The sequence below is a fragment of the Sinocyclocheilus grahami genome, unplaced genomic scaffold (genome assembly GCF_001515645.1).
Source record: "Sinocyclocheilus grahami isolate Dianchi unplaced genomic scaffold, SAMN03320097.WGS_v1.1 scaffold73.1, whole genome shotgun sequence".
Taxonomy (NCBI): Eukaryota; Metazoa; Chordata; class Actinopteri; order Cypriniformes; family Cyprinidae; genus Sinocyclocheilus; species Sinocyclocheilus grahami.
In genome coordinates this window covers 1,591,736-1,617,589 of record NW_015505252.1, presented here as the reverse complement: position 1 = coordinate 1,617,589, position 25,854 = coordinate 1,591,736, and the positions used below count along the sequence as shown (strand labels likewise).

The 25,854-nt window shown below is 36.0% G+C and overlaps 2 protein-coding genes across 2 annotated transcripts in view; one reads left to right on the top strand and one right to left on the bottom strand.

Moving 5' to 3' along the window:
• LOC107585692 (3-hydroxy-3-methylglutaryl-coenzyme A reductase-like) overlaps positions 1 to 9,113 on the top strand; it is a 15,114-nt gene extending 6,001 nt beyond the window's left edge. Inside the window, exons 7-17 of the mRNA XM_016272819.1 lie at positions 570 to 694; positions 777 to 1,110; positions 1,620 to 1,814; positions 1,896 to 2,054; positions 3,025 to 3,182; positions 3,282 to 3,387; positions 4,326 to 4,496; positions 4,684 to 4,824; positions 5,040 to 5,198; positions 5,270 to 5,424; positions 8,312 to 9,113. Of these exons, the coding sequence (XP_016128305.1) occupies positions 570 to 694; positions 777 to 1,110; positions 1,620 to 1,814; positions 1,896 to 2,054; positions 3,025 to 3,182; positions 3,282 to 3,387; positions 4,326 to 4,496; positions 4,684 to 4,824; positions 5,040 to 5,198; positions 5,270 to 5,424; positions 8,312 to 8,363 (1,755 nt within the window). The 3' untranslated portion in view covers positions 8,364 to 9,113. The remainder of the gene's footprint in view (positions 1 to 569; positions 695 to 776; positions 1,111 to 1,619; positions 1,815 to 1,895; positions 2,055 to 3,024; positions 3,183 to 3,281; positions 3,388 to 4,325; positions 4,497 to 4,683; positions 4,825 to 5,039; positions 5,199 to 5,269; positions 5,425 to 8,311) is intronic.
• Positions 9,114 to 11,040: 1,927 nt separating this feature from the next.
• The window catches only part of LOC107585691 (collagen type IV alpha-3-binding protein-like), a 30,237-nt gene continuing 15,423 nt past the window's right edge, over positions 11,041 to 25,854 (bottom strand). The window contains exons 3-15 of the mRNA XM_016272818.1: positions 24,376 to 24,492; positions 19,618 to 19,725; positions 19,379 to 19,517; positions 18,964 to 19,047; positions 17,903 to 18,060; positions 16,125 to 16,217; positions 15,892 to 16,045; positions 14,683 to 14,747; positions 14,506 to 14,601; positions 14,288 to 14,416; positions 14,015 to 14,144; positions 13,751 to 13,885; positions 11,041 to 12,437 (exon numbers count right to left, since the gene is read on the bottom strand). Coding sequence (XP_016128304.1) covers positions 13,758 to 13,885; positions 14,015 to 14,144; positions 14,288 to 14,416; positions 14,506 to 14,601; positions 14,683 to 14,747; positions 15,892 to 16,045; positions 16,125 to 16,217; positions 17,903 to 18,060; positions 18,964 to 19,047; positions 19,379 to 19,517; positions 19,618 to 19,725; positions 24,376 to 24,492 — 1,401 coding nt within the window. The 3' untranslated portion in view covers positions 11,041 to 12,437; positions 13,751 to 13,757. The remainder of the gene's footprint in view (positions 12,438 to 13,750; positions 13,886 to 14,014; positions 14,145 to 14,287; positions 14,417 to 14,505; positions 14,602 to 14,682; positions 14,748 to 15,891; positions 16,046 to 16,124; positions 16,218 to 17,902; positions 18,061 to 18,963; positions 19,048 to 19,378; positions 19,518 to 19,617; positions 19,726 to 24,375; positions 24,493 to 25,854) is intronic.

The window sequence follows — 25,854 nt, the reverse complement described above, 5'->3', positions numbered from 1 at the left end:
GTAGTACCCTTGCTGTCTATGGGAGGGTCAGAGAGCTCTCAGATTTCATCAAAAATATCTTAATTTGTGTTCCAAAGATGAACGAAGGTCTTACGGGTTTGGAACGGCAAGAGGGTGAGTAATTAATGACAGAATTTTGGGTGAACTGACCCTTTAAATGAATCAAAAGTGACAGTAAAGACTGAATGTTAAAAAAATCTGTTTAAAATAAATTGTTCTTTTGAAATTTCTATTCATCAAAGAATCCTGAACAATAAATGTATCACAGTTTCCGCAAAAATGTTCAGCAGCACAACTGTTTTCAACATGAATAAAAATCAGAAATGTTTCTCAAGCAGCAATATAGAATGATTTCTGAAGATCATGTGACACTGAAGACTGGAGTAATGATGCTGAAAATACAGCTGCGCATCACAGAAATCAATTACATTTTAGCATATATTCACATAAAAATGTATTTTAAATGGCAAAAAAAAAATCACAATATGACTGTTTTTACTATATTTTTAATTCAAGAAATGCAGCCTTACTGATGTCTATTTGACTGTTCTGGTTTGCGTTTGCTTCAGTCTTTGGGTCTGGCGCTGGTTCATGCTCGCAGTCGACTCGTGACTGAATCTCCGACACACAACATGAGCAGTTCAGATGTGGTTCTGCCTGCACCGAACATGGAGTCCGACAGAACCATGTCCAGGTACGAGCTGAGAAACATCACACGGTTGAGAATGAAAACTCCTCTATTCAATCATTAATAATAATCTCCTTCTTTCTCTCAGTGTGGATCTGGAGCAAGTCATCACGCTCTCTCTCGCTCTGTTACTGGCGGCCAAGTACGTGTTTTTCGAGCAGGCCGAAACAGAATCCTCCCTGTCTATTAAATCCTATGTGGCCACACCCAACTGCTTCCTGACCAATAGGAGAGGAGGAGAGGAGTGCTGTCAGAGGGATTTGGCCCCGCCCAAAGCCCTGATGGGGGTCCCTACGAATAAAACTGATCAAGAGCTGCTTGATCTGTCAGACGGAAACAATGAGGAGGAAAAAAACGATGAGCTCCAGTCTCACCAGCGCCGCCCTGTGGACGAATGTCTGATGATTCTTAAAGACCCCAAAGTAATTCATCAGTCAGTCACATGCATGTTAACTGATCTTAACTTCATCTGCTTTATGTTAGCTCTTTCTTCACTTGCTCATTTTATATGATTTATTCATTGTTTTGTTTTCTCATGTTTATTAACGGATTTGTTTTTCCATTTTTTAAATTCTTTTATTCCTTACATTTGTTAATTATTTTTTTAATCTTTTCTTGGTTTTAATTTATTCTTATTTTTTTTGTATTTTCTTTTGGACATTCATTCTCTAACTTTCTTTCATTCGTTCATTCTTTGATCTTTTGTTCACTATTTCTGTCACTTGTTCTCCTGTTCTATCTTTCTTTTGTTCTTGTATTTGTTCTTCCATTTGTTCTTTTTGTTTCTTTTCTTTCTTAGATAATTTATAAATTGTTTCTTTTTGCTTTGTTTCTTTTTTTGTGTCTTGTTGTTTGTTAAAGACCCTGAAGTTATTAGTCAATAATTAACCAAACTTCATGTGATTTACATGATCTTTTTGTCTTCTTTCAGAGAGGGGCTCGTTGCCTGACTAACGCTGAGGTGATGGCATTAGTGGAGTGCAGGGGCATTCTGGGATACCGTCTGGAAGCAGTGATGGAGAGTCCAGAGAGAGGTGTGGCCATACGCAGAGAAATGCTGTCTGCCAAACTCCCGGAGGCGTCCGCGCTGGAGAACCTGCCCTACAGACACTACGATTACTCGAAGGTGCTGCTCCGGAGATCCAGGGTCACATGTGTGATGACGTCACAGCTGAATGGATGTTTAATGTTGTTTCCTCGTTCTCAGGTGATTGGCACCAACTGTGAGAATGTGATTGGCTATGTACCTGTGCCAGTGGGTGTGGCTGGACCACTCCTATTGGACGGGAAAGAATTCCACGTCCCCATGGCAACAACAGAAGGCTGTTTAGTGGCCAGCACTAACCGAGGATGCAGAGCCGTCACAGTGAGTCATGGGGTTATTTTATATTAATAAAGTAAATGTATAATGAGAAAAAACCCAAAAGAAATAAATGAATGACATTCTACTACTATTCCATTTCTATTTCTGTTCTTTCTTTTGCTCGTTCATTTGTTCTTTCTTTGGCTGATTAATTGATTCTTTTGTTAATTTGTTTTGATTTATGTTTATTAATTTGTTTGCTTGTTCAGGCATTCTTCATTTTGGTTTCTGGTGTATATTCATTTGTTTGTTTGTTCTTTCATTTGTTTCTTTGTTGTTTCTTTTCTTTGATATTTCCATTTATTTGTTGTTTATCCTCTTCTTTCTTTTGTTGATCTTTTTCATTTTTAATAACTTTTGCACATTCGTTCTTTGTTTTTTTGTTTTTTTGTTCATTCTTTTACTTGATGAATTAAATTTTTTAAATTTTTGTTCACTATTTCAGCTTTTTTGTTCTCTTGTTTTTTCCTTGTTTATTTTTTCTTTGTTTTGATTTCTGTTGTTTATTCATTTGTTTGTGATCATTCTTTTTTTATATTTATGTGTTTATTTGTTCTTTCTTTCACTTTAATTTCAGTTTCTTTTTTCATTTGTTCATTTATTGATTATTTTTCCCTTTGTTGATTTATTCATTTTATTTTGCACATCGTTTTTTTTTCTTCTTTTGATTTGTTCTTTGTTTGATCTTCTGTTCATTCTGTTTAAATTTTTACTTCCTTTTTTTGTTGATTCGTTCTTCCATTTTTTGATGTTTATTCTTTTTGTTTTTTCCGTTTGTTGATTTTTTTCATTGTCTTTCTGCTTATTTTTAAAAATTAAATTTTTTAGAATTATTTCATTGTTGTTTTCCTGTCTTTGTTTTGTTGACATATCCATTGTATTTATTTTATTTTGCACAATCATTGATTGGGTTTCTTTCTCTCTGCTGTTAAGTGTCTCCTCACTAAGCGCCGTTTCTCTGGTGTGTCTGTAGTTGTCGGGTGGCGTGAGCAGTCGTGTTCTGGCGGATGGAATGACTCGAGGGCCGGTTGTTCAGATGCCGTCGGCGTGTCGAGCGGCGGAGGTCAAGGGCTGGCTGGAGAGTCCAGAAGGGTTCAGTGCCATCAAACAGGCCTTCGATCACACCAGCAGGTCAGAGGGCAAAGGTCACTTACAGAAGAAATCTAATATAGCACTGCTGTGGGATAGATTCCAGTGCTCAGGATAACTTCAGCTCTGTGTGTTTCTCAGGTTTGCTCGTCTGGACCGGCTGCAGGCCAGTTTGGCCGGGAGGAACCTGTACATCCGCTTCCAGTCTCAGACCGGAGACGCCATGGGCATGAACATGCTGTCAAAGGTATGTGTGTGTGTGTGTGATGAACCAGAACTCGAGCGTCTCTCGTATTACAGCAGATTTATGGGTCACAGAGGAGATGACCTTTACTCCTGTACTGACTATAATAGATGTTCCTGCTCTATTTGAAATGCACTATTATATTAAAATACATACCTTTACCAATATGAGGGCAGTGACGCAATCATAGGAAAACTTATTTCTATAAACACAATCCAATGACAGCTTTCAGTACATTTCTCTTAAAGGGGTCCTATTATGCTCTTTTACAAAGTCTTGATTTTGTTTTGGGGGTGTACTAGAACATGCTCTCATGCTTGGTGGTTCGAAAAACACATTATTTTTCACATACTTTACATTATTACAATACCTTTCTCCCCAGGCTGGCACAAACGGCTCACATGTAGCCCAGCGGTTAATCTAGTCCTGCGTGAGCTACGTGCATGAACTGTGTTCTGATCGGCATGCTCCCTACACAGTGTCCATTGCTACCTACTCCCTGAGCAGGGGAAATCTGTTGAAGTTTACTTCACTTCGGAACATGGGCTGGAATTGGGAACCTGATGTTGTATTTATTATTGTAAAGGACCCCTTTAAGTAATATATAATATTGGCCATAAATACATTTTTTTCACATTTTATTTAGCAGTCTCATATCAAACAAGATGATAATAATACGAACATTATATTATATATAAATAATATATATTGTATATATATTTTCCTATAATAATAATAATAATTACAATTATATAGATCATACATATAAATAATAATTGAAAATAGTACACATTTTTTCTTATTTTCTAAATGCGTAACAAGTTTACATATATTTATTTTATTGTTCAATTATTACATATCGAAACAATAATAATAGTTGCTTATGTTTTTGTGACATGAAGGTTTCGAGGTACAATGGTTGTGTGTTTTGGTCTGTGTAGGGAACAGAACAGGCTCTGAGCAGACTTCAGGAGCGTTATCCTGACATGCGTCTGCTAGCCGTCAGCGGGAACTACTGCACCGATAAAAAACCAGCCGCTGTCAACTGGATCCACGGCAGAGGAAAGTCCACCGTGTGTGAAGCCATCATACCGGCACGAGTCGTCGGAGAGGTCAGACCGGTTTAAGATCTGAGTTTGCTAAGGGAAAGATAGCTACTGTTCCTCTAGGGGGCGACAAGAAGCCAAAAATCTCAGGATGTTTCACTTTAAAGTGTAAAGATGTATCCTTCTAAATCAGTTCAGTGCATGAAATGCAAATGGAAATGTAAACTTCAACATCAGTTGACTGTGTTTGCAGGTGTTGAAGAGCAGCACAGCGGCTCTGGTGGAGCTGAACATCAGTAAGAATCTGGTGGGTTCAGCGATGGCCGGAAGCATCGGGGGTTTCAACGCTCATGCGGCAAACATCGTAACAGCCATTTACATCGCCTGCGGACAGGTGCGTGAGACCTACTTATATGACATTGCCTTTATTAATACACATATTCCTGATCATATTGTCTGCAATTTATCATGTTATGCATTGTGAATATTAGAATTTATTATAATGTATGCATTTATAAAATTATATTAATTAAAATTATAACATTTACTATTAATTATTATATGATTGCTATATAATTTGTCTGTATTGTTGTTTATATGTTTGTGTAGGATCCGGCGCAGACGGTGGGCAGCAGTAACTGCATTACTCTGATGGAGTGTGTCGGGACGGATGGAGAGGATCTGTATTTGTCCTGCACGATGCCGTCATTAGAGCTGGGAACTGTGGGAGGAGGAACCGGGCTGCCCGCACAACACGCCTGTTTACAGGTAACACACACACACTTGAACAACACAAGAGCTCTAGATGAGCTAAACGCCCTTCTCTGTGTGTTGATCAGATGTTGGGAGTTCACGGCTCCAGCGATCAGTGTCCCGGTGAGAACTCGCGGACGCTGGCGCGGATCGTCTGTGCCACGGTTCTGGCCGGAGAGCTCTCTCTGATGGCCGCACTCGCCGCCGGACACCTCGTCAAGAGTCACATGACTCACAACAGGTACATCGAATAACCGCTTTAAATGAACTTTTATATTCTACTGTAATTTTTCAGTTTGAGTGCCTGATATATGATTTATGTACATTTTCTTTTTTTTATTTAGCAATCAGTCTCATATTAAAACAAGATTATAATAATCAATACAAATATTATTAGTTTGTTTATACATAGTATAAGTATTATTCAATTTATAGTATGAATATATTTATTATCTATAGTAAAATATATATTTTTATTGACAGTATTACACATTATTTTTTCTAATAAGTATACAAATTATTCAATTGCTTATTTTATTGTTCCATTATTATATTGAAACAAGATAATAATAATAATACAAATATTAAATTCAATTTCAATTATTATAATTATTTCATAATTGTTCAATTATATATATATATATTGTTTAATCAATAGGAGTGCTGTCTTACATGATTTCCCTCTGATTATTTCACTCTAAAATACAGCGACCAAAAATGTGATGGTCCTTTCATATGGTTGATGCATGCGTGACATGAAGGTTTAGAGTAACGGTGGTTGTGTCTGTAGGGAACAGAACAGGCTCTCGACAGACTTCAGGAGCGTTATCCTGACATGCGTCTGCTAGCCGTCAGCGGGAACTACTGCACCGATAAAAAACCAGCCGCTGTCAACTGGATCCACGGCAGAGGAAAGTCCACCGTGTGTGAAGCCGTCATACCGGCACGAGTCGTCGGAGAGGTCAGACCGGTTTAAGATCTGAGTTTGCTAAGGGAAAGATAGCTACTGTTCCTCTAGGGGGCGACAAGAAGCCAAAAATCTCAGGATGTTTCACTTTAAAGTGTAAAGATGTATCCTTCTAAATCAGTTCAGTGCATGAAATGCAAATGGAAATGTAAACTTCAACATCAGTTGACTGTGTTTGCAGGTGTTGAAGAGCAGCACAGCGGCTCTGGTGGAGCTGAACATCAGTAAGAATCTGGTGGGTTCAGCGATGGCCGGAAGCATCGGGGGTTTCAACGCTCATGCGGCAAACATCGTAACAGCCATTTACATCGCCTGCGGACAGGTGCGTGCGACCTACAGCTCTTAATATGACATTTGCTTTATTAATACACATATTCCTGATCATATTGTCTGCAATTTATCATGTTATGCATTGTGAATATTAGAATTTATTATAATGTATGCATTTATAAAATTATATTAATTAAAATTATAACATTTACTATTAATTATTATATGATTGCTATATAATTTGTCTGTATTGTTGTTTATATGTTTGTGTAGGATCCGGCGCAGACGGTGGGCAGCAGTAACTGCATTACTCTGATGGAGTGTGTCGGGACGGATGGAGAGGATCTGTATTTGTCCTGCACGATGCCGTCATTAGAGCTGGGAACTGTGGGAGGAGGAACCGGGCTGCCCGCACAACACGCCTGTTTACAGGTAACACACACACACTTGAACAACACAAGAGCTCTAGATGAGCTAAACGCCCTTCTCTGTGTGTTGATCAGATGTTGGGAGTTCACGGCTCCAGCGATCAGTGTCCCGGTGAGAACTCGCGGACGCTGGCGCGGATCGTCTGTGCCACGGTTCTGGCCGGAGAGCTCTCTCTGATGGCCGCACTCGCCGCCGGACACCTCGTCAAGAGTCACATGACTCACAACAGGTACAGCACACTCCTGCATCAATAATTTGAGCAGTGACATAAGCATACAAAAATCTTTTCTTTCTATAAACACAAATGATCTTTAATTATTTTTTTATATTCTACATATTTGTGATCATAAATGTTTTACTTTTAGTTCACATTTAGTCTTCTCAGAAACAAAGTAGGAGAGAGATAGTGGGGTGGGATCGGGAAAAGCCCTCGAGTCGGGATTCGAACTTGGGACGCCTGCAGCACAACGGCTCTGTATGTCAGCGCACTGCTCTCAAGGCTATTGGCGCAGACACAAGAATTACTTTTTATTATTGACAATATAAAAATATTTATATGACATGATTTTACATTGTTTTGGAATGACCTAATATTACAAATTTTATTCAATTTCTAGTATTTACATATACAGTATATATTAGGGCTGTCAGTTTAACGCGTTAACTTAATTTAATTAGTTATGTAAAAAAAAACGAGATTAAAATCTCTTAATGCAGTTAATGCACTGGCCCCGCCCCCAGACCTGTACATCATCTTACATTTCATACAGATGACTGCAGGGAAATAACTCCATAAATGCAGTTATGCCCTAAAATTCAAGATATTGTGGCAAAAAATGCCCCGTATGAGATTTTGTCTCGTATTTATATCATACGATATCAGCAGCGAGAGCAATATTACACAAGTGCTGATTTTGTCCCGAATATCACAAGCTTAAATGTGATTCTATACAACAGTTCAGTCAATAAGTTGATATTATGTTATATTTTAAACACAATATTATGTGTTTTTGCTCAATTTTGCAGAAAACGTATTACGTTTAAAGCCATAGCAGAACTGTTGTGCTGCATCGAGCAACACAGCGGTGTTTAGTTTCTGAATGAATCCGCGTTTTGAACGAATCATTTGAATCAATGATTCAAAGATCCATCCATAAAGAGAGCCGGGTACTTCATTCCTGAATGAATCAACCGTTTGAATGAATCGAATGAAGACATTTACCGCCACCTGCTGGCACATTTAGTTTCTTATTTAGAGTATCATTTCATAATAAAAATAATAAAAACATTAAAGGGATAGTTCACCCCAAAAATTTTTTAAATGTCATAATTTACATAAATTGTCTAGTAATATTAACATGATTGCATTTATAATGTTAAGATATTTATTAATATTTGTATTGCAGTATGATTTTACATTATATAGTTTTGTTTAGATTCTAAAGTGTTTTTACTCTAACAGGTCAAAAGCCAATCTTCGAGAGACTGAACCGCAGCCGAATGAAGCTTCCTGAAGCACAGAGAACTCTGGGAAACGGAGTCTGTGTGGCTTCTCGTGAAGACACGGCCTGCAGGAGTGACAGATGTCTGGAGGAGTTCTCTTCTGTGAAGCAGCTGGGAAATACTAATGCTTGATGTTTGAGTAAATGAGCGAGATTCTGCTGCGTTTGTGACTCGATTGCTGCTCGTTTCGCTCAGTCTGTGTCTGTTTAGTCTTGCACTAAAAGCTAAAACCGTTACTTGCTCAAGATTAGTCAAAACCTGGTACAAACTGAAGTCAAAACAAGTCAAAGTTTATATTGCTTGATAGTGAAAACTGCAGAAAATGGGACGTGAAAACAGGCTTTTTTGCACACCGGTGGAAAATTTCTAGACTAAATCATGATCTCGGATCAGTTTGATGGGGATTTTGCGGTTTGGATCGTCAGTCTCTGAATGAATGTGTTTAATTGATCACGCCAAACTCACTGTGACAAACTCCACTGACGGACCTTGTAAACGAGGTGCTACTGTAATATAATAGGCAGAGTGTGAATGTGTGTTATGTGTGTAAAGAAATGGGTCTGATGGTGTTGCATTTCTGTTGCCTCTGAATGAATGCATGACTTTTTGTCAACGAAAGCAAATCCTTTCGCTTTCTGGCCATAGAAAGTGCTGATGAAGCCATATCTGTGTCTTTTAAACTTGCTTTGTCTTGCTTATTTCTCGCTAAACCACTGATCAGATGAGCATATTTTTAAATTATCACAGTAGTTTTGATAATTAACTGTTTTAAAAGAATTAAACTGGACAAATGAACATGAACAGAGTATTATTTGTATTCTGTGTACAATAGATTTCTGGCCATAGAAAGTGCTGATGAAGCCATATCTGTGTCTTTTAAACTTGCTTTGTCTTGCTTATTTCTCGCTAAACCACTGATCAGATGAGCATATTTTTAAATTATCACAGTAGTTTTGATAATTAACTGTTTTAAAAGAATTAAACTGGACAAATGAACATGAACAGAGTATTATTTGTATTCTGTGTACAATAGATTTTTTTATTTTACAAGAATTGCCTATAAATTTAGTGACTTTCTTTAAATTTAGTCCTTGTTTTGTCATTTCACATTTCACTCGGCTAAAATAGCATCACATTTTTTTAAAGCCCAAGATTATTTATACATATAATACTATGTATTAATTTAATTTGCATTTTTACTTGAACATATCTAAGGTTCGCTTATACTTTTTATGTATATAAATGTATATATTTTTTTCATATATTTGTCAAAGTTGTTTTCAACACTCATTTTGAAATGATCTGTTTTTATTGGGCAGCTTGTCGGGGCTGAATGTTTTAATGGTACAAAGACCTTTCAAAAGATGAAAGAAAAATAAGATTTTTCTTGCCATGACAACTTTAAAATCTGCAGTTTAATTTAAGTATGCTTGCAGAATAGGGCGGGGCTACACGTATCGCTCCGCCCACGGCACATTTCATTGGTTAGTGGCAAAGTAGTCAATAACAGACTGTAACTGTGACCATTTACATGTTTAACAACAAATGAAGTATTACAAATAAGCTAAATGTATTATAAATCAATAAATAATCTACACTTTAAACAATATCTGAATCAAATACTGAGGTTGCATGCGAAAAAATCACTTATTTGAGAGTTTTAAAACTCCTAAATAAAAGAAAATATGGATCCAAACAAGCATTAATTGCACAAAAGAAATGAATGACACAAGAGTCAGAAGTGCAGAAAGATGTCAATCATTTTATTCCTCTACACGGGGCTGCGGTGCCGCACTCTATTCACAGTACATGTTCATCCTTACACCTTTAGTGTGACACGTTATTATGTACACGAAACATCTGAACCCCAACGACATTACATTCAGTGCAAATGCAACTAATAACACACTAGGCTGTATTAGACGGCCGCACACAAAAGCAGAACGCCTCTCCTGATTGGCTGTTTCCACCGAAATCCGCTCCAATCAGCAAGCGGTCACCTCGGTGGGGAAATCAGGTGTACGTTTGGTAAAGTAACACATTCAGCTTCATGGTTTCATTCCGGTGGATTCGTACATTCGGGTTCAGCGAGGGTCTGGAATGGTTAAGTTGTAGGAGTGTGGCGTTTTATAAATCGTAAATACTCAGATGTTGCTCTACGGTGTCTTTAACAGTCTATCATGGGAACAGTTTGACCGATGAAAACGTTTAGCAAAAAATGTAAAAGCTCTTGTTTTGCAAAAAAATATTTTCTTGCTCTTTTTTTTTTTTTGGTCTCGTTTTCCAGTATAAATATCTAAAAATTCTTAAATCGTCAAATTTATTGGAGATGCAAAATATCGGCAAACATTTTCTTAAAACAATAATTTTCTTGTTTTAAGCATATACAAATTTGATCAAGTCATTTTACTTTCTGTAGATGCAAAATATATGCAAACATTTTCTGAAAAATTAATGTAAATTAAGTGAATTAAAACAATAATATTTGGCAGTGGGATAAAAAAAAAACAATTCAAAGGGGAAAAAATATATTTTTTAACCCCACTGAGATTAATTTTTTTCTTGTTTTAAGAATTATCTCAAATTTTTTTTCAGAAAACAAGACTGCTATCTAACTAACATTTGAAGAAATTGTATTTTATACTGTAGATGCAAAATGCAAACCTTTTCTGAAAAATTTATCAAAATAAAGTGAAATCACCCTTAAATCAAGAAAAATATCAGTCAGTGGGCTAAAAATATTTAATTCAAAGGGGAAACAAAAAGATCTGAATATTTTTGTTTTCTTATTTTAAGCATAAAATAATATACGCCACTGACTCTTGATTTAAGCATAATTCTTTAAGAAAACGACTTATCTTAATTTTGCTTCTCAAGTAAATGTATCTTGATTCAAGAATTTGTAGATATTTTTACTGGGAAATGAGACAAAAATACTGAGCAAGAACATATTTGCCAGTTTGTGCCTTGTAAGATTGTTTATTAATGCTTGAGATTTAGTTTTTCACTTTAGAAGAATACATTTCATTAGGAAAAAAGAAATAAATGCAACTAATTCTACCTGATCTACAGCTACGTATCATCTACGCCCCAAATTTGAACCGCATCTCCCTATTGGACAGTGAATTTGATTGGCGTCAGGGCTCCTCCAATAAGAGGATGCTCTTCTGACGACTCAGTCTGATTGCAAAATCATGTTTAAATAATAACTCGAGGTAAGAAATCATTATGAAATGATCTTTGTATAACCACTACAGGACGCCAGGTTGGTTTGTGGCTGTAGTTCGGATATAACGGACGTGGGCGGTACGATCAGCAAGATCAATAATGAGGCACTTTTCTAGAAATGTTTGAGTCGGTACACACCTCTCAGTCTCACACACACACACACACACACTAAGGCATATGGAGTCGGATTAGTCAGGTAAAAGCATCGACTGACGGTCTGAAGCTATAATGAAATTATATACAAATAATCTGCATGCAAACCTTTTCTGACATATTAAAAATTTCTGCCGGTTCCGATCGATCTGGAATTGTGCTACGGTACATCAGCTGCTGAGACACGGATATAACTAAGAGAGAAATGAAACGCCTCCTCGTCAGCGGCAGATACTGCGCTTCATAAAAAGAGAGACGGCCAACATCGAGACGAAAGACAGGTTCATAGAGTTCACTCACAAACATGCCTTTGATTTCCCCAAAGAACAATTATACGAGGACAACGAAAGCAACGCTGAAATGTTTGTTCAAAACAGAAAAAAAACAGACTAAAACAGAGCCGGTCTCATGTGTTCAGCTTCAAAACTCTCCGTTATATATAAACTTACGTACATACATACATATATATTCATATCAATATAGATCTCTGCCAGAAAACATGGGACAGACATTGGTGTTTGGCATCTCTAGTCCTCTGTCTGTGTGAGCTAGTGTGGCGCTACAGAACAGCATCAAGCGTCTACCCATGGGCCGCCGCCGCCGCTGCCGGGCTTCCTGTGGAGTTATGAGTCCAGTTATGAGTCTTCTGTGTCGCTAGAGGAAGTGTGTGGGACTGGAGGCGCTCCGGCACACCCACGGCAGAACTGCAAACAATCAAAAATAACGAATTTCATCATTTTTTTTTTTTTTTTTAAATAATAGTAATAGTACAAATTATACAAAATAATAGTAGTAAAAATAGCAATAACTAAAAAACAATAATAATATATTAAATATATAACAATTCATAGAAATAAATAGTAAAAACATCAATAATATAATAAGATTAATAATAGTAAAATACTATTATTATTATTAGATAAAGAGTACCATAACTAATACAATACATAATTACAACAACAACACTAACAGTAATAATAGAGTACCATAACTAATACAATACATAATTACAACAACAACACTAACAGTAATAATAAAACATAATAATATATTATTCAATACATAATAACAATTAATAAAATGCATAACAAAGAAATAATAAAAAATACCTATAGTGAAAAGAATAATATATATAATGAAATATATCATAACAGTAATAGTAAAATAATAAAAAATACCAATAGTAATGATAATAATAAACATTATTTATATATATATATACACACACACACACACACACACACACACACACACACACAAACACACAAGTAATATTTATTATTATCATTACTATTAGTATTTTACTATTATTTTTATTATATATATATATATGAAGAGTTAATTTGCAATAACAGATAACTCGGTTTTTTTAAAATTTTCAAAAATCGTGTTTTTCCATTGTGAATTCCAATTAATCTCAATCAAACTGCAAAAAAGAACAAAAAATACAGCTAACTAACACAATAAAACATGATAACATAAAAACAGGATTTTTGAAAAAACTAAACAAAAACGGAGTTATCTGTTTTTGCAAATAAACTCTTCATATGCATATATATATATATATATATATTTATACACAGTATATATAACAAATAGTATAATACAATTATTCATGATTAAAAAGAACAATAATAATATAATCTAAAGTAAATAATACATTTACTTTAGAGTTAAAAGTTAAAAGTCTGACTCTGGCTAATCTGTTTTTCACTACTGCTGTCACTGCTGACAGTTAAAGTCATCAGGTGTAGTCTGGGGCACCTGGTGCTCAGAAGAGGATGGGCTTTCCCGCAGTTTTCTCGTGGACGTAGTATATATATTTATACACAGTATATATAACAAATAGTATAATAATACAATTATTCATGATTAAAAAGAACAATAATAATATAATCTAAAGTAAATAATACATTTACTTTAGAGTTAAAAGTTAAAAGTCTGACTCTGGCTAATCTGTTTTTCACTACTGCTGTCACTGCTGACAGTTAAAGTCATCAGGTGTAGTCTGGGGCACCTGGTGCTCAGAAGAGGATGGGCTTTCCCGCAGTTTTCTCCTGGACGTAGGAAGTGAAGCGCTTGAGGAATTTGGGATATTCTCTCTTCGCGACGGCCCTCAGGACAGACGCAGGAGCCCAGCCACCAGGATTCACTGCAGCCACAACAAACAAACGTATTTATATATTCATACATTTATTCAATACGAATATTTTTCTTTATCTTACTTGGGTAATTGAATAGCTATTTTATTAAGATTAAAGGTGAGAGCGGTTCCTCTAACCGTTGGCCACGTATGTGATTTTGCACAGGATGTTGTCTCTGCTGATCTCTTTGTCTCCCTCTGGTGGACTGACCAGCGTCTGGCAGATCATCGCAATGTTGATTTTAGCACGAACACATCTGTTGTTTGGCTACACCAGGACAAAAACAACAAAACAGTGAGCCATAAATATATACAAGTCAGAATTGACCCACCCCCGAATGCATTAAATGTTGCACCAAACTCGTTAAACAGACAGACTGACTCAGCGGTTGCCATGGAGACCAGACTCACCTGGGCATTCTCGTGCTCCACTGAGAAGTTGCAGACGAGCCATGTGTCTGGATCGCTCTCGTTATTGGCTATAAGCTTACGAATGGCAGACAGGTACAAGACGTCTCTCTGGGACGCTGGCCACACTCTCTACACGGAGCAACACACAAAACACTCCGTCAGAATCAATCGAATCACTGCGAGGAAGTGCCTTGGAGACAGCCCCGCACTCCTCTCACCTTATGAGTCTGGTAGATGATGATGGCGGTATCGGACAGCGTCTCCACGATGTTGAAGTTTTCGACAGTAGCTGGAGACAGAGACAAAAACAAGAGCTAGAAGTCAAGTGAGGGCTGAAACACAGAGGTACTAGGCAATGGTACAAGTAATTCTACCCATGATGCACCACTATTGACTGCGCCAGTGATCGTTAGGAGGTACGGCTGAATTATCCGGCCAGTGAAAGTGTTCTGGTAAGTCACTGTATTAAAGCATGGTAAGAGTATATGGTGCCTTTACAGGCCAAACTGTGCCGAGTCACTGAATGTGCTCCATTATTAATGATATCATACAGTAGAAGAGCTTTATTAGATTATATGAAGACGTGTGATGTTATACAAACCAGAAAAACTGATTTTTCATGATATTTTGAAAAAGTAATAGACTGATTTACTATTTAATTGTACTATTCACATGAACTAAAACTATATATTTTTTAAATGTTCATTAAAATATTGGAGAAATAAAAAAAAATACATAGAAAAACTAAATGAAAATTTTAAATGCTACCATGAAAACGAACTGAAATAAATTTAAGCACTAAAATAAAATAAAAAGCTAGAATTGAAACGAAACTACACTAACTTAAATATAAACACACACACAATTACTAAAAACTATATTATATAAATAATAAAAACACTGCTTTACACAATCACAACTCAAAATGAAAATGTAGCTTTGCATCACAGGAATAAAGTTACATTTTAAAATCTATTACAATAGAAAGCACTTATTTTGAGTTGTAACAATATGGCACAATATTTCTGTTTTTGCAGCGTTGGTGAACAGAAAAGACTTTATTCAAAAAAAAACAATGACAATTTATGTAATACCATTTAATCAGCACTTTATACAAAAACATACAGACGAATAAATAATAAGACCAGGAACATGAATTAAAGCAAATTAGCTGCATTTTGATTTCAAGGTGACTTGAAGTAAGAGAATTCCTAGAAGGTATTAAACATGCAAATTATCATATTAAAAAGCAATACAAAGCATTATTAGCTGCAAATTTAAAAGGCAAACACAAAACAGCGATACCAGGGCAGACTGTGTGGTTTTAATGTGCTATTTAAACCATATATGTTTGTCCATCGTGCAAACTTGCCAATAAAATGACTGGTTGAGTTTTAAAATCTAATGGACTCCCTTGACTGACAAAAATGCTGACAAAGTAGGCAGCTCAGATTAAGGTGCATTGTTCATTAATTATTTTATTTAATATATTTTTGCCTTAGAAAAAAGCATTACTGGTGTGCATCTTTAGACAAAACAAAGGCACTGACATGTTTTAAGATCAGTTAGTGCAATTTCTTTCAGTTGAAACAGCTCAGATTTACATTTTAGTCTTGGACTAGGCTTTAGCCTTGTCTGTGAAAGCGAGGGTGAATGTCTGTAATTACACACCTGTTCTTCTATTTTGTCCTGTCGGTCCAGAGCAGCCTCTACAGCATCAAAGAACTCGTCTTCATTGATCAGGCTGTTTGGACCCTCCTGATGGACAGAACAAGATGAACATACAGTTTACAGCTCTGCCTACTTCACCAAATGCATCTGCGTAAACCCAACCCACCTCGTAATCAGGCCCTCCAAAATGAGACTTCTTCTTCAGCTCGGACAGGGCTGATTTATACGCCTCCTCCACCCTCCTCCTCTTCTCCATCTCCTGTAGGAAGCAAGAGAGGGGGAACGGCTTTAGCTGACTAAACACTCTGCCACCGTGATGTTTAATGTCTTGGCGTGAGTAGATCTTGTCTCGGTGTGATCTGGGCAGAGCGAGAGACTGTATCGGTGCAGGATTGTCCTGAAGCGCTCCATTGTTCAGACAGAAGCAAAACGCCTGTGTTCTCGCTCTGATTGTATATGTCAGTATTGTGCTGAATGCTGCTGACTGCGACACATCGGCAGACGGATTCAGCTCCACCTCTGTATCACACGCTTCACATTCACACAGAAACCCATTAAATCTGCTGGAGGAACTTTGCTGGTAAAGATACTGCAGCAGTTATTCACAGCTTTCCATGTTTATGAGTATGGCTTCCATCTCTCAAACTCTCTGGTGATGTCAGATATGATTTTTACCTAGACATGACAAGCACTAGCAGAATTTGCAATAGCGGCACTGGAAGTATAGTGATTTAAATAAAATTATATTTCACTATATAACTATAGTAGTTACAACAGGAGAGCTAAATGCACATGTTTGAAAAATATTTTATGTATGCTGCATATTTATGAAAAATTATAAAAGAGTCCTGTCACACTGGTGTCATGCAAAACGTTCTGACTGGCTCAAACTCTGACAAAATACTTCTTATATCAGTTTTTTCTAGTTTCTTCCAGTGTCATTTTAATATTGCTTCTATAGAATTTTTATATTTATTGATATTTTCAATTTACTTTTATTTTTATATTTTCAGTTTTCATTTTGATTTTAGTTTAAGAATTTTTTTTAATGTATTATTTATATAGGATGACAGTATTTATTAATATTTTGAATGATCTTTTTTTATATTTTCACTTTACTTTTTGATTTTTGCTGAAGTTTTAATAATTTTTTAATGTATTATTTGTACAGTATTTTAATTAGTTTTAATTTTAATTAGTTTTAGTAATTTTATGTTCTTTCGTCATTTTTATATTTCTATAAAGTTTACAATTTTTTTATAAAAAATTCTGTTTCAATCATTTCAATACTTAAACTTTAACTTATTTTATTTTGGTTAGTCTAACTTGTGTTTACATTTTTATCCAATATTTATATTTACATGTTTTATTTCAGCTTTATTTCAGTTTGCACAAACTAGTCGATAAGTTGCACCAGTATTTGATGCTTGTGTCGACTAGCCATGGGTCATTTGACTTCAGTTGCATTTCTTCTATGTCAGTGGGTGACATTATTTTTGAATGAAAAATTGTAAACAAAAAAAAAAGAATACCATAACGTGAAAGCGAACAGTCGTCTTCTGCTCTGGGTGACTAGCTGCTTAGTATAAAGTAGTCATGGAAGCCCTACTTTGCTCGGCCTACTAATGTATCATTATTTGTTCACATATAGCATCAATGCAAAATATTTCTGCCAAAGTTACAAAACCTTCAGCTGTGAATCGCCACGGCAGATGTACCATAATTTGACACCAGATCCCATTCACACATGACTTAACTGTGGGTATTTTTTTAGCTTCACACTACTATAAATGTGTTTTATTTTCACAGTCAGGGAAATATTTCGCTCTGTCAGAGACACAATCACAGCAGCAGCCTGCCAACAGAGCCCTGAATTACAGAACCACCATCTCTCTTCTGATTTGATCAGCTCAAGGACGAGCTCCAGACGCCCGAGCTTCGTACCTTATCCAGTCTCTTCTGCCAGCTGTCCTCTCTCTTCACCATCAGGTCGATGCAGTGAGAAAGCGTAGCCAAGATCCCCACCGTGGTCGCCTTGAACGTGATGGCCTCTCCTTTAAAATCTATCCCATTAATGCCTTTATGACTCAAACACTGGAATACTGATGGGGAGAGAAAACAAACCCAGTCACACTCTGAAACATAAAGACATTAATTTGCCAGACAGTGTTACACAGACGCCAAATCAGGCACAATGCAATCTCTTCCATGTGTTTTCTGGGTATTTATTCCAACCAGCAGTTGCTAGAGTTATCTATTTTAAAACATTTTTAATATTCTACATGCAATATATATTGTTTAAATGCATTATCTATCTTTAAACATACACACACACATAAATATATATAAAATTAATTTGAAATGTAATATATATATATATATATATATATATGTTATATATTGTATACAATATTGTTTTATCTATAAAATATATAAAATATTATATTCATATTATGAACTTATTTATAAATGACATTTATATACATTCTATTGAATATATATTATTTAGATGTCAAAAAAATGAGTGCTGTCAAAATTAGTTTATAAATTCATACATGCAAATATATAGTTTTCAATAAAGACAAAAAAAAACTTGTCATGTTTGGTTTGGACACAGTGCAAAACATCTGACGTTCTTTGTTATATTATACAAAAACAGAAACGTATAGTATTTCCTCAAAAAAAAAAAAATGATGCAGAAACTCAATGAAAACATCTCAACACAGCTCCACTGGAGACATGCTGACTTTATGTTATAGATGTCACACAATTCATTACAGCAGGCTCAAATGACTGGATCACTGGAGTAAATTAAGTGGACAAACTGCTCATAATGTCAGTGGCGCCCCAGTACTGTCTCCTCGAGCGGAATCAGAGAGAATTCATTGAGCGTGAAAAACCTGCTGAAGTTTCCCACATGCAGAAATCAGTTTTTGTTTGTTTATGATTTAACGCCATGCGAGCTACCTCGGGTATATTCTGCAGAAATCAGTAAAGACACTCACGTTTCTCCTTGCTGCCGTTGTTGTTATGCAGGAATTCTCCATTGGAGCGAGTGGTAGGGAAACCATCTTCATCGTCCTCCACGACTGAGCAGAGAAAACACACAGACACAGTCAGTGTGAACTCATCGCCCTGTGGTTGGTGGTGCTCAGATCGGCCCACTCACATACTGTAGTACACAATGCAGCGAGAGAGGACTAGGACGAACAAAAGAGGCAGTTGATCATTTGTGTGAATCAACAGGCCCTTGTGCTGTAACAACAGATGCATCCAGAGCGAGCGAGAGCGACGGCACCAATGCAGAGGAATCTGGACATCGCTGCAGTCTGAATAAGGTTCAGCGTTGTCTAAACATGTCTGTCAGCATATTCGATATCCTCTCTCCCACACACACCAGAACACACTCCGTCTACTCACTCTTGTCTCTCTGGAGCTCGTCTTTGGTCACGGCGTCAGCGCAGCCGTCGAAGAATTTCTGCAGCGTGTCCACCTGCCTGCACAGGATGTCTCGAAACGTATCCATCTCTGCCAGCTTCTCCCGCAGACTGTGACCCTTCTGTGGGTCATAAACACAAACTATGAGTTCAGAGTAGAGAGGCATGACTTACTACCATATTGGCAATGCTCAATAATGGACATTTTATGTGTGTCCTCACCTTAAAGGAGGAGGTGGAGGTGGCTGAGTATCCGCTGGTGGCTGATGTGAGGGACAGCATGGAGCCATGTCTCCTCAAACTGGACTCAGAGCCATAACCAGACTCAGCCTAAACACAGAGACACAGAGAGACAGAGGTTAATGTGAAATCCAGGAGCGGTGTTTACACTAAAGCTTCAAAAGTCGGTCACAAGGCAATAAAACCTCAAGTCATAAATCAAATCTCTTCCATGTTAATAGTTGATAAATAAGTAGTTTTAATAATAATAATATAATAAAAAATAATTATATTTTGTAATAAAATAATAAATATAAAGACAAAAATTACATTAAAAATATATATATTCAAGTTATATAATTTATATTAATATATTTTATAGATATTTAATATGCATTATATATATAGACATATATTAATATAAAATACATATAAGAAGTGTGGACTGCATATTCAGTTCATATTCACATTGTCATTTACACAGTCAAACAAACATGACACTTTAAAAACAACATAAACTGGTGTGTGTATCCTGAACAATTTCCACTTCATCTTCAGGATACGTCACTCACACACACACACACACACACACACAGTCCAGAGAGTCACTTTCCATGAACTCAGAGCTCTCCTGTGTCTCATTTCATGAGTAACAGCCTCTGAAAATAGTTTCTGAGTTTATTTAGCAGCATAAACACACACAATGACTGTCTCCCCACGAGGCTTCTGAGCAGAGCATGATGGCACAAGCCCAGGTTACTGTATCTTTCCTCCACATGAACAAATTTGACCTCTGTACAATGCTAATAAACTCACTCATTACAGTCAATCTGAAAGAGGGAATGAAATACAATCTGAAAATCAACTACTTCCCTTGTGATGTTCCGCATACTGAAACGAATCCAGTTCAGTCTGAACACACACACACACACACACAGAACACAAAGCCCAAAGAGAAATAGGAACACACACAACTACACAAACAAACCTTTCCTGTAGATAAGAACCACCTGTAAACACATGACTTTACAGTCAAAACAACCTATTATTATTATTAAATAAATGTACAACTGTAAGAGCAGATAAGAGTCAAAACAACGGAATGGGAAAAATAATCAATATCTCTGTTCATCTACCACAAGATTTTACCCTAAAGCACAGATGAATTCATCGAGCTATGTTCAATATGTGATACTAGTGTACTTTTTGCTGTATGCTACATAGTATACACTATTTTTCAAAACCAGTATGTGAAACATTTTTGGTTTTGGAGAAACATCTAGCCTATAAAGATAAGGTCATTTTGCTAAATATACAGACTGGATTAAAACATTTTATAATATTTTTTTAATTTAACCAGATAGTGATATGTTTATTATTTAATGTATGTTTAAATAAATCTGTCATGAAAACAAGGTTTTATTACAGACACTGATAAATGCCTTTTTTTTTTTTTTTTTTACACTCAAACTGGAGTATAAACTTCCTATTTTATTATTAAAAAGTTGCTTATGTGCAATTTAAATGTTTGTGCAGCTACATTTTTATTTGAATGTTGATTACTAAATAAATTTGATTATTAAATCAACTTTTTTTTTTTGGTTTTCTGTTCTTGGCTAAATTAAAACTTTAATTTAGAATCAGAAACAACACGTAGCATGCAATAACAAGCACTTCAAACAGTACTACGTTTGCTACATTGTTGTCACATGACATTACAGACATTGTGTGCTATTTGGAATATTTTTAATAGCCATCTCTAATATTTAGCAATTTTAATCAAACTGTGTGAAATTGGCATCTGCAGGCAAATGAAAAATCAAGTTACATAAGAAATGTTAAAGCAGACATCACACTGGAAACTGAATGGTAAACATGTTGCATTGTGGGATACTGTATTCCTCATTTTGGATAGCATATAGAAAAACTCAGTAGTATGCTACTGAAGTATGCTATACAGAACATACACACTGTCTTTAGTGAGAAATTAAATATTGTCCAGCACTAGATGGCAACAGTGAGCACATGTACGGTTGAGTGGGCAGAATCTGAGGTAACTGGATAGAACCAGAGAATAAGCATTCAGTGTCTCAACCAAAGACAGGTCAGTCCTGCATTCACTCCAGCCAATCAAGCGCACTCTTACTGTCACTATGGCATTAATAACGCCTCCACTGACCAATCAGAAATCAAAAATAACGTCTGTGTCTTTGTTACACAATCAATAGCCTCAGAGACTGATGATAGACTTAATAACATCCATTAATGCCCCATCTCCCTCTCACTCAACCCCCCCAAAATCAATAAACCTAACCAAGTGACTGCAAAAAAACAGCAGGAGAGAAAAAAATGAGAAGGCATTATAATCAGTGACATCTTTAATTCAGCAGCAATATTATTAAAATATATTGTGTGCAGTTTTATTTTAGCATCGTTAATATACTGTTATAGTTTTTGTTAATATTTTGACCAGGGTTATTATAGTGGACTAAAACTGGAGCAAAAAAGAATTAAAAAAAATAACATCTTTCTTACTTGTAAATAGAATATTTTTAAAAATCTTTATTTCAGCTAATTGCCAAGGCAACATTTCTCATTTTAATTTAGGTTAACTTGATAACTCAAATAAAAAAAAATATAAATCAAAAACTAAAAATAGAATAAAATTAGAAACTGATTCAAAACATTAATAAAAACTATAATGGCATCTCAATTATGCTAAAATAACACAGATTTTCAATTAGCTATTTTTATATTTTAATTGGTTACATTTTCATATATATATATATATATATATATTTTTTTTTAATATAGATGTATATTTATTTCAGTTTTAGTTATTTTAGTACTAACTGAATGAACTCTTTTTAATAGTTTTTTTATTAATTAAAAAATATATTTGAATAAAAAACAAAATAAATTTGATTTTATTTCCATGAGCATTTATTTTATTTCAAGTGACAGCTATTTTTATTTTTTTTTGTAATGGTTTTCATTTGAATTAGGATAATAACTCTAGTGAGGACCGAGTCGGGGCTGATGTTTTGAAGCACAAAAGAGATTATATGAGATGAAATCAAGCACGTCTTTTAGATACACAAGCGCACGTCTCATTTCCAGTAGCTTTATTGGGAGAGTGTGGTGTTGACAGTGAGAGTGAAAGGCTTAACACAATACAGCTCTGATTAGACGGACAGATTACACTCACAATCTGCAACAACAGATCTGAACAGCTCCACCCATATGGGTCCGTGTCATATCCTCATGCAACTCAAGCCACAGATTTGTTATTAAAGGTGCAAACGGACTATGTTATGTATTATTTCTGCAGTCAGATTCAAGCAGCACAGGATTTTTAAACAATTTTAAAGTGAAAAATCCACCTGTCATGTCATATAATGGGGTCTGAATTAAAAACAATCATTACTGAAGCTGATCTGTGTGGTTCTGGACTATTCCCTTTGTACCCTAATGAGATGAAAGACAGAAGGAAAGTGTTCTTGTGAAGAATTTCAGCAGTGATTCAGACCGAGAGAGGCCTGTTCCAAGAAGAGCCGTGTGTGCGAGTCACTATCAGAGAGGGGTCATCCTCGAGGCAAGAGAAGAATGAATGGATGGGGAAATGTGTGTGTGTGTGTGTGTGTAAGAGTGAAACCCCCTCCCCCTCCCCTGGGCGGAAGAAATCAGAAGCACATGTGGATCAGGGTGTGTCCTCATGACACAAACACTTGTGCAAACTCAGCAGACAGACACTGAAAGAGGCAGAGCAATATATATATATATATATAACTTTTTTATTAAAGGATTTTTATTTTAATATAGAATTATTATTGTTTTAAGGTTATTTATTATACACAATTATTTTCTTTTTAATTATTTTATTTAATAAATTATATAGATATACTGTATATATATATAGAGAGAGAGAGAGAGAGAGAGAGAGAGAGAGAGAGTATAAAATCCTTCAATAAGACCTTATCTCAAGTTTTTCGTCACTCAGTAGCTCATATCATGATTCATATATCGTTTCCCCTCATCAGTCTTTGATTATTTTTGTTTTTCCACACTTCTTGAGTTTGATTTCCACCACAGAAGTTTTCTGTCCTCACCCCCACCCCCTGTGCTGTCTCTACCAGCCCACATCCTTTCTCTCTAGGGTATTTTACTACAGCTATGCGACTGATACGTTCACTCATGCACATTGCGTGCGTGCGTGTTTGTTTGTACATGAGAACTGCTGTATGAGGTTTCACATATGATCAACATTCATTGTTTTTATTTGCGTTACCATAGAATTGTGTGTTTGTGACCTAAACTGACTTCCTGTGTGTGTGTGTGTGTGTGTGTGTGTGTAAGTCACTTCAGTGCTCAGCCGCTCAGATTGACAATCACAGTCTGAATCACATTCATAATCTCACACACAGTCAGTCTTTTATCTCTGATTTCTCATCTCAAGGCGTTATTATTTAGTTTTATGACTCAGCAAGCAACCTCTAGACGGGTAACTAACCCACTCCGAGTGTACTATTTTAGTAACAGGGTAAACAAGACAGTAATGTCTGACTGTTTTGTCCGATTTCAGATTAATTCACCCAAATTTGCCACATAAAAACAACAACAACAAAAAACAGTGATTGTTTAACATGTCGATCAGATTGCATCGACATAGGTGGTTCAGCCAGAAACCAGACTTAATACTGATAAGTCAATAGTCTGGCTGCGTGAGAGAAGAGCATGCTGGGTAAAGAGACAGACACTCACCCTGTGTTGCTCAATGGAATCGATCCATTGGTTGCGATGCTCTGGGTCCTGAGCACGTAGATACCACACACTATCATTGACGCTGATGTCCAACCGGCACTCGTCAAACTCATGAGGCTACAGAGACAGAGAGAGAACACTTATTAGACTGATATGATCATCAAACATCATTACTCATGACAATCATATTTGTACATTTATAAACAAGGTGCTCTGAGTGAGGGAGGGATCCAAGAATTCAATCTGTTGTTGATAAACCAGGACTATTCAATACTAGACAGAGTAGTAGTAGTATATTTTTTATTTAATGTCATGTCAGCATCTTAGGCTATTTTCATGACAAAAAAAAAATACAAGTATAAAAAATACAATAAAAACCAGCAAACAAACAAACACAGGTTACATTACACAAGATTTTTTACATTAACATATGATACAAATTCTAAAAAATGTTCTGGCAAAACTATACTAAATAACTCTTTAAGTGAGTTCAGTACTAGACAGAACAACCACAACCAAAAGAAAAGAGAGAGCCTTGACCCACAGAGCCAGCTGGGAAATGTGAGATATTTCCCCTGAAAAAAACAAAACACTAACAGCAGCCATGTCTGAGTGTGCGTGTTTGGTATTATTGCCAGATGCTGATCTCTATATATATATATATCTCATTACACACATTCTTAAATATTATATTTATTATTAATTCAATTATTGATAAATAAATTAAATTTTTCATTATTTAATTAAATTTTAAACCATATCATCCAGCCTATAGTAATTATAATAGCTAATAGTAATTATTCTAATTTCAAATTTAAAAAGGAATGACCTGAAGTTTAGTGAGTGAGTCATTTGAATGATTCAGAGAACTGATTCAGACTCAGGAGTCAAAAATGGATCTGACACAACCACTTTAGGGAAGTCACAATTTATGTTTGTTGTTACATGCAACCACCGAGGGCAACACTATAAAAAAGAAAACTGTCTATATATTTTGCTTTCACTCACAGAAAATGACACTACTTACGCATATCAGACTACATCAACAGAGACAGAGCATTAGAAAAACCCCAAATGATATGACAAACACCTGGTCTTCTGGGTGAAGCGTGGGGCGCTCATTCAAAAGCCTGACGCTAATCACAATATGAAGAGGCATGACAGGACGACACACGAGGACTGAAACGGGCTTAAATGAGACCGGAGACAAAGCTGCATGTGTTTAATCAGACAGAGAATAATCAGTCACATCTGAGCGAGGATGATTATCACTTATCACACCACAAAACACAACCACAACAACAAACAAACACAGAGAGCCAGAGGCCTCAAACAGGCTTTACATAGAAACAGCATCTTCCCACTACAAACCCAGAGCTCAGAGGAAACTGTGAGAAAACTAAAAGACTCATTCACAGTGTGAGACTAGGATTTTATATTATGCTGCCTTGCTGAGAAGGTGATCCCAGAATGCACTGT